The following is a 16,369-nucleotide window of genomic DNA, read 5'->3' as shown; positions in this document are numbered from 1 at the left end:
ACACTATCCCTCTTTCTAAGAACACTGTATTGATACTTGTAACTTTTTAAAAAGAGGAGATCTTATGTTAAGCATTCTTACCAAAATTAAAGTTTCTTTCAATCTTAGTATGTGGAGACCAGTCTTCACCCAAACTTAGCTACTTCCTGACAGGTACAGATGTTTTTACTTTCTTCTCCAATGGACCGTTACTATTTTAGTTCTACAACTCTGAATTTATCTGAATAAATACTCTGAATTTAGATTTTTAATCTAAGAACAGAATAATATTTTTCTTTGCTTTTTTAAGATTTTATTTATTTGACAGAGAGAGATCACATGTAGGCAGAGAGGCAGGCAGAGAGAGTGGGGAGGCAGGCTCCCTGCTGAGCAGAGAGCCCGCTATCGGGCTTGATCCCAGGACCCTGAGACCATGACCTGGGCCAAAGGCAGAGGCTTAACCCACTGAGCCACCCAGGTGCCCCCAGAATAATATTTATTTCTAACTCCACATTCTGATGTCCAAAATATTGTACTCTAGGCCAACATTCTAAGAGTGCAGCTAAAAGTTTACACTACAGGTCTAACCTCAAACTTCATATATAAATAGTTCAAACTGTATTTCAATTGGTAAATATATTATTCTATACTTACAGCCATTACAAATCGTCTGCCCTTCCCTCTAGCTTTAGATTTTCCCCATCAGTCTGGAAGTTGATTATGCAAAATAATTTTTTATCAGCAAAATAGTGTGTTCACTTCTCTATATCATGTATTAAAAATATTTCATAGTTTTTAATTTATACTTCTTCACTGTTTTAGAACCAAAATGACATGTGCATAACAAGAAGGCAGCAAGTTTAAGATACTACTATCAAAATGTTAAGGAAGAAAGAGAGGCAAATTATAAAATGTTTACATATAACATCTCAGGATGAAAAAGATTAAAACTAATAAAATCTTAAAACAACTTTCTATCAAAAATATGCAAGCAGAATAGTATAACTAAAGTAGTATTTCCTTCCTATTAAATAAGGAATAATGGTTATTATTAATCAATTAGGATGACTGGCTCAATCTTATCCCAAAATGTCCACTTTTCTTGTCAATTTTATAGTTTTTTCAATTATTAGATCACCACTTTTACCAACAGCATGGTAAAACCATAAAACCAAAAACAAGAAAGCAAACAATCAGAATGCAATTACTGGAAACCCATTAAAGCAGAGTTAGAAGGAAAAAGCTCCCCTCCAAATTCTTACTGGGTTCCCCCTTAATGATGGGCTGCCCCCAGCACTGCCAGCCCCCTTTCCTCCCAGCATCTGCTCAACAGAAAGTTCGGCATATAATAAGAAGGCATGAGGGGACCTCAAGTAAAAGCTGATCACACAATGACCTAAGAGAAGTTTACTACAGTACCACAAAGTTATTTCTCTTTCTTGTTCTCTCTCTTTTGGCCTTTTAAAGCAAAAACTAATGGTTACTCCAATACTAGATGTCCTCCAAAAATGCCTTTTACATTCAACACTGATGAATTTTGGATGCATGTTTCACCTCAGGATAAAGGCATTTATTAGATATTTAGTAGATATTAATTCTAAGTACATTATTAAATGAGTAATTCTAAAATAGCTAAATATAGAATACAAAGATAACTTTTTAGACAGTGAAATTCACCATTCTAAGCAACTTATTAAATCTTATTAAAATGACTGCCAACAAAAAAGTTAAAAATTATAAAAACACTTACTTCATTTCCGTGTTTTTGCAGAAATTCAATTTCTTGTTGTGTGAATGTTGTCATGGAGATAGATTTTACCCTGTGTGGTGGATTTAACCCTCTCCTAAAAGATAAAATATTTACAAATTTATTACTATGTATCTTAAAAATTACACATCAATGTAAAACATTTTTAATAGCACATTTAAACATTTAAAGTGAAGAGTGTTCGCTTATAAACTAAAAGTATTAAACTATTAATCCCCATAACAGATATGTCAAGGTAAGTTAGGTTCACATTAAATAATGCATTTAAATATAAATTCAAGTGCCATCTAGTTAGGAATACATGGCACCTGTAACACATGAGCTTCTAGGAAATAAAATATTGCTTTACTGTGTTTCTAATGGAAGAAGACTATGTAAGAACTCTATGGTAAAGAATTCAAAAAGTAATTAACCATTTAAATATTTTCACATTTCCTAAGAAAATGACAATATTTTGTTAAGCTTGGAGTTATACACATATTCTAATCAAATAGCCATTACATTTAAGCTTGAGGCTGATTTGAAAACTGAAAACTAACCCAAGAAAACTGGAAATTATTAACCCATAAGAATGAAGTCTCACCTCTCCTTCAATTCAAATAGAAATTTATAGTAAAGGACATTTTCAATCACCTCAGAAAGTAGTAAGTGCTCAAGAAGAAACTTAAAAGACATGAGGGAACTCGAGAAATACCTGGATACATGATTAAATGCCTCTGAAGTTCTTTTACAGTCTTAAAGCCTTTCTGTATAGATGGCCTTAAGAAAACTTTATCTCTATGTTTCTTGATAATGTTTACAGTGCATATAAAAAACTCATAGAAAAGCACTCAGAGAAGAGTAAAAACTATTTACATTTTATCCAACTACAACATAAGTTATATATTATGTCCAACTATATATATATTTTGTCTAACTATAATATAGAGTATATATAATACTCTACCACCTACAAATATAAGGGCTAAATAATCTATGCAAAGTAACAAGTAACCTATGCAAAGTTTCATAAAATTATGTTTAAGTCATGTCCTCTGCCAAAGGCCTCATTTGGAATCCAAGTTCTAGAACAGATTATTAGTACTTTTACATATTTTGTCATAGTCATCATGCTAATTGAGAGATTTAACAACAATGTAAAATAATAAATGAGCAAAAGGTCTTCCAAAAATAACCTGAAAACATTTTTGAATAAATACGGTGTATAATAATCCTGGAAATTCACAATGTTGTAATTCAACAAGAGAAATTCAGAACTAAGTCCTCAATTATCATATCCCATTCCTCTCTCTCTGACAGAACTGTCAGAGATAGATGGTACATCTTTTGAATCATGCTTTGAATGAGGGCAAAGTACTTTATCTGTCTCATATTTTGAAGGAGGAAATCATTAAGTTGGGTTTTGTTGCTGTTTTGTTTTGTTTAAATTTTAAACTAACTCATTTATTTCTAACTCTTAAGTTACAAATACAGAAACAAAGACTGCACAGTAGAAAAAACTGAGTACAGCAATTTCATCCTTGTAAAACTTACAAACTTTGCTATGAAAAAAACTACAGAATGAATTATTTCCAAGTAAATCTGCAATCATAAATTAAGGCTTCAGAAATATCTCCAAGGGGGCACCTGGTGGCTCAGCTGGTTAAGCATCTGACTTAGGGTTTCAGCTCTAGCCATGATCTCAGGGTTGTGAGATCAAGCCCCACCCCACACCACACCCCTACCCTGGGCTCCACACTCAGTGGGGAATCAGCTTGAGATTCTTTCCCCACTCCCACTCACCCCACTCACACGTTTCTCTCTCTGTAAAATAAAGTAGATAAATCTTTAAAAGATAATAAAAATAAGAAATAAAAGTATCTTCCAAATTTCCAAAAGTGAAAATGTAGGAAAGCCATTATTCAATTAAAGCAGTAGGCTTCTTTTTCCAATTCACCTGTATTATGAGACCAAGACTAGATTCGCCATTTTCAGGGAAGCTTATTAATTTATGATGTGTAATTACATCCTACCTTGTTCCAACATAACTTAAGAAGGAATTAACTTACTGTTCTCTTAAATTTTACTACTTCTCCCTCTAACTTAGCAACTTTATCTCTCCTTATTTCCTAATACGTCCTTCTTTGTTCCAGCCAAGCGTTTACTTTTCCACCTCTCTTACAGTATCCTTTTAAAAAAAAAAGGAAAAGGCAAAGGAATAATGTCAAGCACTATTACAATGGTTTATGTTTTGGGTAAGAAATTTTAGAGCACAGAATTATGCCCCTGTATTTCTCAGAACATTAAATGAGGAAACCTCTGATTCTTTTTTAGTTATATTATACAGATGTCCTCTCATAAGAACAGTACAGTGTATAGCTTATTCACTTACAAATATCATGGCCCTACGGTATCACAGGGTCTACTTATGCATAAAGAAGGCATTCATATTACTTAAATATGTGACAAAATTTTGAACTTACAAAACAAATACAACCAGAATGAACTCATAACCAAATTATGAAAAGACATTTTTTTTCCCCACTAAACAAGAACATTTACTACAGGACTTCTTTAAGTGAGCTGACTCGGTGCATTTAAAATAGGACTCAATTTACAAAACTGCAAGACACGATTTTGCCAGGCCACAATAATTATACAAATTACGTTAACTCTGAGGAAATTTTACATTTGTTCATGTTGCCTTCTCTAATCACCCTTTTATATCCCATTTACCCAAGCAGATTAACCATACGCTCAATGCAAGGATATACCCAGATTTTTCCCCTTTTAGTCTCCAAAAGTTTTATAAAGATATTACATGCTTATAAAATAATTCTGTTAAAATGTTGTTAAGTCCAAAGTGAAAGCTGATAATCTCATACACTACGGTAGGATAAATTCACCAATCTGTATCAAGAACCTCATTCACACCTTTTGATCTAGTAGTACCCTTTAACAAACTACTCTAAAACAGGAATCTGAAACACAGCTATCTCCAAGATGTTCATCAAACAGGATTTATAACAGGAAAACATCAGGAACACCTCAGTATCAAAGAGGAAGTGATTAAATGACAATAACATTGTAAACATTATGCATACTTATGGTTATATTTTAATTTTTAGGATGCAAATTATATAGTATTCTCAGAACTATATAAAAAATATCTGCAAAGAAAACAAACTAAATATCCCCAAATGTTAGCAGTTCTTGCATATAAATGATAGGGATAAGATGATTTTTTTTTTCTATTTATAATTTTCTATTCTCTCCAAGTTTTCTACAATGAATATGCATTATTCTATAAGAGGAAAAAGAAACAGCAAGAAATAACAGAGAGTCCAACTGACTAGTAGCAGTAGTCAAAGATTTTGGACTTTCAAGTCCTGGAAATATGGATGTGAATGTACGTGCTGAAGAATTAGAGAAAGAAAATATGGGAAGGGGAGAACAATTTTCCTTTCTAAGGCTTTCCTTCATTTTTTCTAAAAAAAAACTGGAAAGCCTTTCTTCCCAAATATATCTATCAGCATCAACACCTTATCTTCACTTTGTTTCTCTAAATCAGAGGTTTCTCAATTTGGGCACTACTGACATTTGAGCCAGGTAACTTTATTGCAAAGGAGCTGCTCTGTGCATTGTAGGATGTAAAGCAGCACCCCAACCTCTACTCACTAAATACCAGTAGCATCCTCAACCAGTAGAGACAACAAAAAAATGTTTCCAGATGCTGCCAAATCTCCCCCAGGCAGCAAAATTCCTCTAGTTGAGAATCACTGCTCTAAATAAGCCAAATGTTAATTGCCAAGCTAAAGAAATTACTGGAATTCCTTTGGATCTTTATTGAATATAAACCCTACCTAGGTTTAATCGTCTACAAAAAACACTCTACACATTCACCCCATATACAATAAAAAAGTTGGAATTTTCCCGTAATTCATTATTTTCAGAAGAACAGAAAATAGAAATGTACATTTTTTCTATAAAATAATAACAAAATAAATAATACAAGATTAAAATTTGTATTGTACATATTAAATTTAAATTAGAAAATACTAAGTGTCCACAAAACAAACAAACAAACATGGAACTGTATTAATGTCAAGCATGCTTAATACAAATGCATAGGCAAAATGTAAGTTAATAAGGCAGAACAAAATAATTATTTATAAAGTACCTATAAGGCTTATTTAATCTCATCCAATTTCTACTTTCAATTGTATGGCAGACCAGATATTCTGAAAAGTTTCCTCTGCTAAAATATGAGAGATACTCTGTAGGGTTACAAACCAAAATGAACAAAAAAATCCTATTAACATATTGTTGAGCTACCTACAAAGTAAAGGAAATCTCTAAGGATACCCACCCAAAAGGGAAAAAAGAATTAAAAATTAAAAACTGAGCTAAAACCAGAAGAGTGACACATTTTATATCCAAAATTTAGTACTGCTCAGACGGCAAATACCAGTCAACAACAGCTAAGACAAGACAACAGAGACAAGACAACAAACCTGTTAAACCTAAGACCCTGGATAAGAAATAAAGCTGCTTCAGGCTGCAGTATCCCTGGTCCCAGCAGAAGAATATGCAAATCCTCTCAGAAGGAATGTAATTTCCATTTATGCTATCAGGATTTGGAAAAAATAAAATCATCACACAGCAACAAAACATGACACTAAGCTTGTCAGTAGAAACATCTTTAGAATGACCTCTCCCAAAGACTTTAGATATTGGAATGATCAAATACAAAACAGAAAACATAGTATATAGGAAACATAGTAATAAATAAAAGACAGCATAAAAATAAACAAGATATATGTAGTTATTAGAATAACCATGCACTTTAAAAGTCAGAACTTTTAGAAATGAAAAATTATAAATGTGGAAATTAAAAACTCAACAAAGAAGGTAAAGGGCAGATTAGAAAATCAGTGAATTAAAAGACAGGAAAAAAAATTCAGAAAGTAGCACAGACTAAGACAAAAGGAAGAAAAAAGGATATTAGAAAGTCTAAAATATCTAATCAACACTCTTTAAAGATTATTTTGAGAGAAAGAGAGTGGGCATAGGAAGCAAGGAAGGGGAGAGAAAGAAAATCTCCAGCAGACTCCCCACTGAGCACAGAGCCCAGTGAGGGCTCAGGTTTTAGGATCCTGAGATCATGAACTGAACCGAAACCAAGAGTCTGACACTCAACCTGTCTGAGCCACCCAGGTGCCCTCTAATCAACACTCTTACTTTTGAGAGTGTAAATGAAAAACATGAAGAGAGGTGATATTTGAAGAGATCACGGCTGAGATTTTTCAGATCCAGTGAAAGGCATGCATCTACAAATACAGGAATTATAGCTTATCAAAAACAAGATAAATAAATCCCACTCTCAGAAATATTTTGTTGAAACTTCAAACACATAACAATCTTAAAAGCAGTCAGACAGAAAAGACCAAGAAAACAAAATTTGACTAAAAGTAGACTTCTCAATAGAAACCAAAAGATAACAAAACATTATCTTTAAGTAGTAAGAAAAAAATAACCATTGCGAACCCAGCAAAACTATCTCTGAAAGTATAAGATCAAAATACTATCTTCAGATAAACAAAAACCAAGAGTTTACCCCAGAAGATCCTCACTGAAAAAATACAGATAATAGAAGAAGGACCCCAGGAAGGTCCTGAAATGCAAAGAGGTAAGGAAAGAAACTGGTAAACACCTTTAGGTGAAACCAAACATCATCTGATTTTAAAATGTCCAATTTATAAGAACAGGGACAAATTTAATGTCTCACCAACAACAGCCCTTAAGCGAGGGTACTTTGTATTTTTAAAGACCTTGTGTTATTAGGGAAAGGTTAAAATACAGATTAACTCTAGAATGTCAATATGGAGAATTAAATTTCAATGATGACCATGGAAGTACATGGAATTTTACAGCTTTCAAGCCAGTAGAAAGGGAAAATCATATCAAATCAAAACAAAAAACTGTCATTTTTTTAAAATAACATTAAATATACAATTTCCACATGACCTAGCAATTCCACTCTTATTTACCCAGTAAAAAAATTTATGTTCACCCAAGAATCTGTATATAAATATTTGTAGCAGCTCTATTCATATGAATCAAAAACTAGAAACCCAACCATCCTTCAAATGGGAAATGGATAAATTCACAAGCAACGGAATACTAACTACTCAGTACAAAAGAGAAATGAACTATTGGAATATGCAACTAACTTGGATTAATCTTAAAGATCCTCTGCTGAGTGAAGGCGCCAATCTGAAAAAGTTACATACCTAGGACAGAATTTCCGTGACATTCTCAGAAAGAAAAACTAAAATGTTGAGAGAACTAACAGTAGTTGGCAGGGGTTAAGAACAGATAAGGGTTAAGAAGAGTCTTCAGGGGTGGTGGCAGCTGACTGTGGCAGAAGTTACATGATTTCATACACGTTAAAGACTCCTATAACTGTATACCAAAAGTTAATACTGATGTAGGTTAAAGAAACAAAACACTACCATCTTGATTCTATGTTACTATTCACAGTAACCACAATTTTTACACTAATTAAATATTTTCTCATTAGTGGACCTACCTTCTTCTCTACCTACCAAATCTGATCATTTAATTGAATGAAATCTAATCAAAACTGAATTACTTATCTAGTTATTTCAAAGGAGTATTTGTGGACGTTGGTGCCACTTTCCTTTTTTTTGCTAAGTCTAGTCTAGCTGTCATGTGAATTCAATGTTTATAAAACAGCCGACTGTAATGACACTAGTCATAACTACAGGATGGGAGCGCTGGACAAGTAAGCCCCATAATCTGTAGTGCCAATATAGTGACCATTTCAGATCCTAAAATACACATTTTAAGTCTCAAGTGCAAAAAAAAAAAAAAAATAAATAATGACACACCTAGTAACAACAGTATTGATATTTTGAAAGCATGTTTGCCAGTTATTTGGTTTCAAGAAGTTCCAAAGTCACCTACTAGTAAGCCCAATATGTTTCAGCAGTATAATTAAGTCATATGCAGATCCCCAGGAGCTTTAGTTTTAACGACCACCACCCAGGTATGACTGTAACCAGATGGTGTGACTCATTCCATATGTCCACCAGTATGCCGCTCTTAACTATGCCTCAAACCATCTTACAAATAGCCATTTGTTCAACTCAAATAACAATGTATGTGACATGAATAAGAAAGCTTATTTAGTTTTATTCATTACTTTTCTCCTGCTGGGAGAGAAGCTGGCTAAAATATTTTAATAGACTGTGAAAATTTATGTGGTTGCTAATCCTGACATAAAGTAATAAAGTTAATTTGACATTTAGATCTATCCCAATCCTATAAATGTTTAATTCAGAAAAATTATATACTTAAAGTCTACAACAGATGGACGATGCCTTTAACAGGACATCTAGATTTTACAAACTACTGATGCCAAGGCACTATATGTACTGGACAGTCCAAACTATTAGTCTATCCAGAACCCAATTTAAAATACAGAACACACACACAAAACGTAAACCACATTTGTTATTTTCGTTTTCTGTTTTGTTTTTTCCCTGAAAGTCACAAAACTACACTGTAAAGTGCTTGTAACACTTAGGAGAGACATCTAAAAAATAATGCTCAAGCAACAATTTAAACCTAATTAAGGTATCCCAGTTAAATGTTGCCACCACCACCCCCAAAAGAGGGGGCACCAACTCTTTGATTCTGGCCTAGGTTATGATCTCAGGGTTGTGAGACTGAGCCTGCCATCAAGCTCCAGGATCCACGCTGGTTGGGAAGCCTGCTTAAGATTCTCTCCCTCTGCCCCTATCTCTCCACCTACCCTGCTAATGCGCTTCTATGCATGCACTCTCTCCTCCTCTCTCTCAAAAAAAAAAAAAAAAAAAAGCAGACAAAGCCCAAGAAAATCTTCACAAACCTCTCCAAACCTCACTGAAATGAAAGCAAAAGAATAAAAAGGCATTAACCTGCAGAGACAGAGAGGCAGAGAATAAGGGAGGAGGCCAAAGGCATATTATAGGTCTCCAGTAACAAGTTTTCGAAGATAAAAAGTGAATATACCAACAATAACTGACTTTGCAGAGTAAAGAAAAGCAAAACAGAAGCTCCTTCAGAGAGAGGCCAACTAGAAGCTGATTCCCACTAGAGAACCCCTGAAAAATTCACTAAAGGAAGGAGAGGCAGGTTAGGGGGATTCACATAGGGTCAAAAGTAAACTTCCAGTTCCCCTTCAGCCACAAGACTACCTCTACCAGGTCCTACGCAGAAGTCTGAACGACAATTTAATCTGCAGAGGTTATCCAAAAAGACTCCGGACTCAGTCATAACTAAGGACTGTTATTAGGCACCCTGCTAAAAACTAAGGAATTAAGTGAGACTTTACCTACTGAATGACTGATTACATGCCCCTCATTTCCTCCCTCAACTGGATCCTAGAAAAATGGCAGCCAGGCTCTTTCAGTCACCAACAAGAAAGAATATTGGAGAAAATATCTCTGAACTTAAAACAACAACAAAAAACACATGACTTCCAAACCAATGAGTCCAAAAGAATGGCTACAATATTGAACAAAAGACCTAACCAAAATGTTTCCATGTACAGTTCAGAAAAGCAGGAATTAAAAAAAAAAAAAAAGATCATATATAATCCCAAAGAGGGAGGGGGGAAATGGGGCACAAAGAATCAGTAATAAGAGCATCAGGGGGTGCTAGGTGGCTCAGTCGGTTAACAGTCTGACTCAGTTTCAGCCTAAGTCATGATCCCAGGGTCCTGGGATGGAGCCTCAACTTGGGCTCTGTACTCAGCATGGGGTCCACTTGAGATTCTTTCCCTCTAATAAATAAATTCTTAAAAAAAACAAAATAGCATCAGATTTCTCAACAGTGATACTAAGGATATGAAGATAATTAAGCACTGCCTTAAAACCTCAAGGATAAAGTATTTCCACCTTATGAATAGGTACAGACTATCAATTTAAAAATGAAGTGGAGTGAGAGACATTTATAGCCATACACCTCCCAAAATAACCTCCCAGTGACTTTCAATCAGGAGGCCAAGGGAGATGTGGGGGTCCTGAAAACAGAGGGTCCAACACTGGTTAGGCATGAAAAGAATTTCCAGAATGATGGCAGAAGAAAAGTCCCAGGATGATCACTGCATAGCAGGTCTAGAGAGCAGCATTTCCAGACTAGATGATGAAAAAAGTACCCAGAAAAGATTTACCGATTTAAAACAAAAATAAACAGGTACCTTATGTATCTGATGATACTGAAAGAAGTTTTATGCCTCAGCTGGAGACTTTTTATCTGGGATATATTAATGATACATATATGAAAAAGGAAAAGATGAGAACTACACAAGTATAAACTTCCTGGGGAAAAAGGCTGTACAAGTAAGAAAATAATAGCAATATACTGTATGACTCAGCTGAGAACAATACGTATACTTGCAACAAGGCAAATACCAAATAAGTGATTTAGCCAACAACTGTGATAACGTTATATGGAAGAGGTAGAGACAGTAGGTAGAAAAGGAAAAAGAAGTATGAAGAGGACCAAATCCTTATCTTCCTCCTCGTACAGCAGAAGTCAATATATAAAGCCAAACTGAAAAAAAATTTAAACAGTTGTGTGTTAGCTAGAAATACTAAGGTAAACATAGAAGGAGGGCAGAGATAAAAGTTGACAGTCACTGTCTAGGGCAACCAGAAATGGAGGAAGGGAACAGGTGACTACTGTTGTTCATTTAAAGCCTTTGCCTATTTAAATTACAGGCATGTGTTCTTTCGATAAAAATTAAAACTGAATTAAAAACTGAGCACAAACAAGAATGGAGATGAACAGTTCTTGCTCTTCAAAACCAAATTTAACTGACATACACTTATAGATTATTATCTTTGATGAAAAAGTTTGAGGAACTTCTAAAATTTCTGAAGTATCAAGTCTCTTTACTAGACACCAGAGATCTTTTTGTAGAGGTACCTACTGAACACAACTGTTCGAAGTTAAAGCCACCAAGATTAACTGAGTAAGGGATAAAGCTTTGAAGACAAAAAAGAGTTTTCACATGTTCCCATATTATTAGTTCCACTGATTTTAACTCTCCCCATCAAAGAGCTTGCACAGTCTAACAAAAACTGGGGGAAGAACAAGAATCTTTAGAATTTGACAACAAGAAAAACTCCTCTCTTCCTTTTGTAAACATGCATGTTTCTCTGTAACTTCCATACATTTGTCTCCTATCTCCCCCTAGGGAATATATCTATTACCTCTTTCACATATAGGCCTTAAAATTACCCAAAGATAGTGACCATATGTACAGCTCCCCGCACCCACTAGTCTTTTCTTCTTTAAGCTAACATTTCTGGCTCCTGCAAATGTTCTCCTCATACATAGCTTTAAGATTCCTTATCATCCTGATGAAATTCCTTAGAGCATGCTATAGTTAATATACCTCTTAAAAGAAGCAACCAGAATAAAAGCAAGGTGTAATTGTGACTTCCCTCCCTCTAAAACAGCATAGTACCAATCAAAGAGAGACCACGTCTTACTCAGGAAGTCTTTGAAAGAAATATGTTCTAACTTAAAAAGAACAAAAAACAAAAAAAACCCTATCATTCCTCATATTCTGAACAATTTAAACAAGTTTCCCATCCTTACTGTAATAGAAGTAATTGAATTTCATTCTTAACACACCCAATCAGGGGTCTGTAGGGCAAGAGCTCTCAGGTGTGTGGGCCTATAAAAAATGTCACAAGCAATCTGCTACTAATTAAAGTACCCAAAGTTATGAATGATTCCCCTTTTATATATATGGGTATTCCTAACCAATTATCACTCTGACTATATGAAGTGGGAAATCCATTAATGAGTTGGGGGAAAATGCAAAGGTAACAGCTCCAGTCCTGAATATCTCCACAGGAGTTTCTCAAGAATATGAACATTATGCATGTTGGATAGAAAAGAGTGAAAATATGATGTCACCATACCACATATGCTTAAGAGTTTTCCCAGGACAAGATGATGTTCACAGTACCACAGAAGAGTCCCTCTTAATCAATTTGCGAGGTGAATCCATGTTTCTCCTCCCTGCTGAAAAACCTTCAGCAAAGGCCTACTGCACAACAAACATTCATAGCTAGGAGGGCATGCTCTCCTGCTCCTTCCAACTGAGTTTTATGTTTATCAAGAGTTGTTTAATATAATAACTTGGTAATACAGTTGGCACAGAATTTGGTAAATATATAGTTGAAGTGAGTATTGTGTGAAATACTGACACAAGTGAGAACTGTTCCCATAAAAACGAAGTATTTTAGAGACAACTAAATTCAATTGCCATGAAAAGCTGTTACTTAACTGTAAACAAGAACTGAAAAAAGACTGAAAAAAAGATCTAGAACAATCCAGCCCTCGACTTACTTTAAAAAGTAACTTAGGAGTGTGTGGGTGGCTCAGTGGGTTAAGGCCTCTGCCTTCGGCTAGGGTCATGATCCCAGAGTCCTGGGATCGAGTCCCGAATCACGCTCTCTGCTCAGTGGGGAGCCTGCTTCCCCCTCTCTCTCTGCCTGCCTCTCTGCCTGCTTGTGATCTCTCTCTCTCTGTCCAATAAATAAATAAAATCTTAAAAAAAAAAGTTAACTTAAAATTCTAAGCACTGTAAAACACAATGTGAGTCTGGGTTATATCAATGGGACAAAGAATCTAATCAGTGGAACCACATTCAAAGAGAAGTACTAGGTGTTACGTTAAAAAAAGACTGGCAAATTAACAATTATGTTAAAATAAAAAAAACCTAAGTATATAAAAACATACACATATATGCATACATACATAATTTACTTTCAAATAAATCTAATCACTATCTATCCTACATGCATAGGGCGAGATGTTTTAATTACAATTCAGATAAAGAAAATAGCAAGAGAATTCATTTATGGCAGGATAGATGGCCCAAATTCAAAACAGGCACCACCGAATTCCCATTATACTCACAATACACAACAGCAGTTTCAGAATAAAATCCAAAGAAAACACAAAGTTAAGAAAAGCTAACATCCTTTAAATTTTTTTTAAAAAAGCATAGCTATAAGGCAAAAATGCACGTACATCCATAAATTATCTGTTCTGCTTTTAAAATAAACATGAAGTTAAAATCTACTATTTAAATCCCCAAAATACAGAATTCACAAATAATTTACAATAATTCATGAGTAACATATATACCTTTGTTAGTGGTGGATCTCACTAGTTCTGGATACCTAGATCAGGGTATCACAACAAAGCATTAAGAATGTAAGCAAATTTTACAATTTGAAATTGGGGGCAGGGGAGGAATCTTCATAAGATTTTTATTAGAATCACACCTGACACACAGCTAGCACTCAATAAATGTGATTAATAGTTATTATTATATTTTCCATTTCAACAAATACTATCTTATATCCCCAACATATGTACTAGTGCCAATCTGCTAAAAATTGTCCTTCATAATGGGATCAAATAATTTTCCCACTTACACTAAATTGAAATTGTACTATATTTTCAAAATACCTCATCAAATATAGCCACATTAGAGTACTAAAAAAAAAAATGAAAAAGGAATTAAAGATATAAATCACTGCCCACTATTACCTCACAACGTCTCGAATATTATAAAAAGAGCTCCAAAAAGTATTTGATTTCAATCCACTCTAATGGTAATAAAGGTATAAAAATGAATTAAATGCCTTTTCATTTAACTTTAAAAATTCATGCAATATTCACCATAAAAGTCAAAATACACATAAAATTAACATGTAAGTTAATATCAAGCTCTATCTATACACCTATGAAATTCCCACTTTAAATACTCTGTCCACATAAAATAGCTGGAACTGAGACAATGTTTCTTAAAATTTACTTTCCCTAAACCCTCTCTGAAAAACTTGTCAATCGCTTTTTAAAGATGAACAATTCTTATTTACTGATTAAACTAATGTTAAATAATTTGGTCTAAACCTCGTCTTTAAATCAACTAAATCTCTTTGGCATGAAGGCCAATGTTTTTGTTGTAGGCTAGCCATTCATAATTTGAAGTATTTTGGTAGCTAGAACATGAAAGAAAGTGACAAATCTATCTGTTACAATACCCCCATTCTACCTCATTAATAAACAGTAAAACTGCCTCTAAATTTAAAGTTCCACAAACTGAATTCAGTTATATACTCTAAATGAGCACCAAACAAGTATATGACAGTCACCCAGAAGAAGATTCGGAGTCTAGTAAAATAAACAGTAAGATGCTTGTTCAATTTGTTTAAGCAAAATACTGTTAATGATAAAAGGTATGTGACTAACCTCCAAAATTTAGAATTCATGACCGCAGATACTCTTTATTGTATACAAGCATTTTCTAGGCAATCAAGTTTTCCCAATGGTAGCTAGAAGCTTTATTCTTTGTAAATCCACTGCTTAGCCTCATCCTCTCATACAGTATATGTTCAATAACTACTCAAATTGTACAATCTAATCCTTATATCAACCTTAAGCTATGCATTATCTTCTTAATGCAAAAGAAACTAAGACTGAAGAGATGGATCCAGGTCAACTGACACATGGTGGCCAGGCTTACTTAATACCCTGCCCTAAGTCTCAATGCTAGTGGCAATGTCAGAATCTGATTTCAAAATTACTGTCTTCCAAGTATCCATATCATCAAAATAGAAAACATATAATAATTACTCAATAGTTACTCAATTCTTCTCAAATGATTTTCCTTTATTCCTGGTTTTCAAGAACAGAAATCCTTAGGAGCTTCAATAGATTCCTTCAATATTTCTACAGTAGATATCTGATCCAGCATCTATTCCTTCCTTCCCAAGAACCCCAGATTTCTGACTTGAGAATTCTATTTGGAGATCTTTGTTGTTTCAATGAAGTCATTGTAGAATATGAGTCCAATCAGGGCACTGCTTTTAAGGTAGCTATATAACCTGAGGGAAGTGCAAAACTTCTGTAAAAGTTGGGAGGGACACCAATATAAAATAAGGCCATATGCAGCCCTCGGAGCTGGAAGCAGCCATCCACAGATGAGAGAAGTCTAGGCAACATCATCAAGCCACTAGATAAAGTCTTACTTAAAACAAAGAAAAATCCAAACTCATAGATTTTTAAAGGGGTTACATCTTGTTTCAATGTTTTTCCAATACTGTTCCCTACTCATGGAATATCCTTTCCCCCCTTATATAGTTAATACCTCCCATCTACTGGGCAGCTATTACGTACCAGGCATCAAATGAGATTAGAGATAAACACATGTTATCTCTAATACTGAAAACTAATCTACAGCCAAAATTTACAAGGTAAACTTTATTCTCAGTATTCATGGATGAGAAAACTCAAACTCAAGGAGACTAAGTGACACTGCCAATGCCACACAGCTAATACGCAAAGCCAGGATTTAAGAAAACATGTGTTTTCAACTCATGAGTCTTATTCTTTCAACAACATGAAGCAGTCAGCCACATGGATCTTGTCTTTTTTTTTTTAATATTTTATTTATTTATTTGAGAGAGAGACAGTGAGAGAGAGCATGAGCGAGGAGAAGGTCAGAGAGAGAAGCAGACTCCCCATGGAGCTGGGAGCCCA

General features: G+C 34.4%; 1 protein-coding gene across 10 annotated transcripts in view; it reads right to left on the bottom strand.

The window, feature by feature from the left end:
• Positions 1-16,369, bottom strand: part of AGFG1 (ArfGAP with FG repeats 1) — a 74,859-nt gene that overhangs the window by 55,662 nt on the left and 2,828 nt on the right. For all 10 annotated transcript variants that reach the window (XM_045078809.1, XM_045078808.1, XM_045078816.1 and 7 more), the window contains exon 2: positions 1,730-1,823. In XM_045078809.1, the coding sequence (XP_044934744.1) occupies positions 1,730-1,823 (94 nt within the window). The remainder of the gene's footprint in view (positions 1-1,729; positions 1,824-16,369) is intronic.

The sequence above is a fragment of the Mustela putorius genome, unplaced genomic scaffold (assembly GCF_011764305.1).
Source record: "Mustela putorius furo isolate JIRA1106 unplaced genomic scaffold, ASM1176430v1.1 tig00000275_pilon_pilon_pilon, whole genome shotgun sequence".
Classification (NCBI taxonomy): Eukaryota; Metazoa; Chordata; class Mammalia; order Carnivora; family Mustelidae; genus Mustela; species Mustela putorius.
The sequence above is the reverse complement of the archived record's forward strand: the minus strand, read 5'-3'. Positions and strand labels throughout refer to the sequence as shown.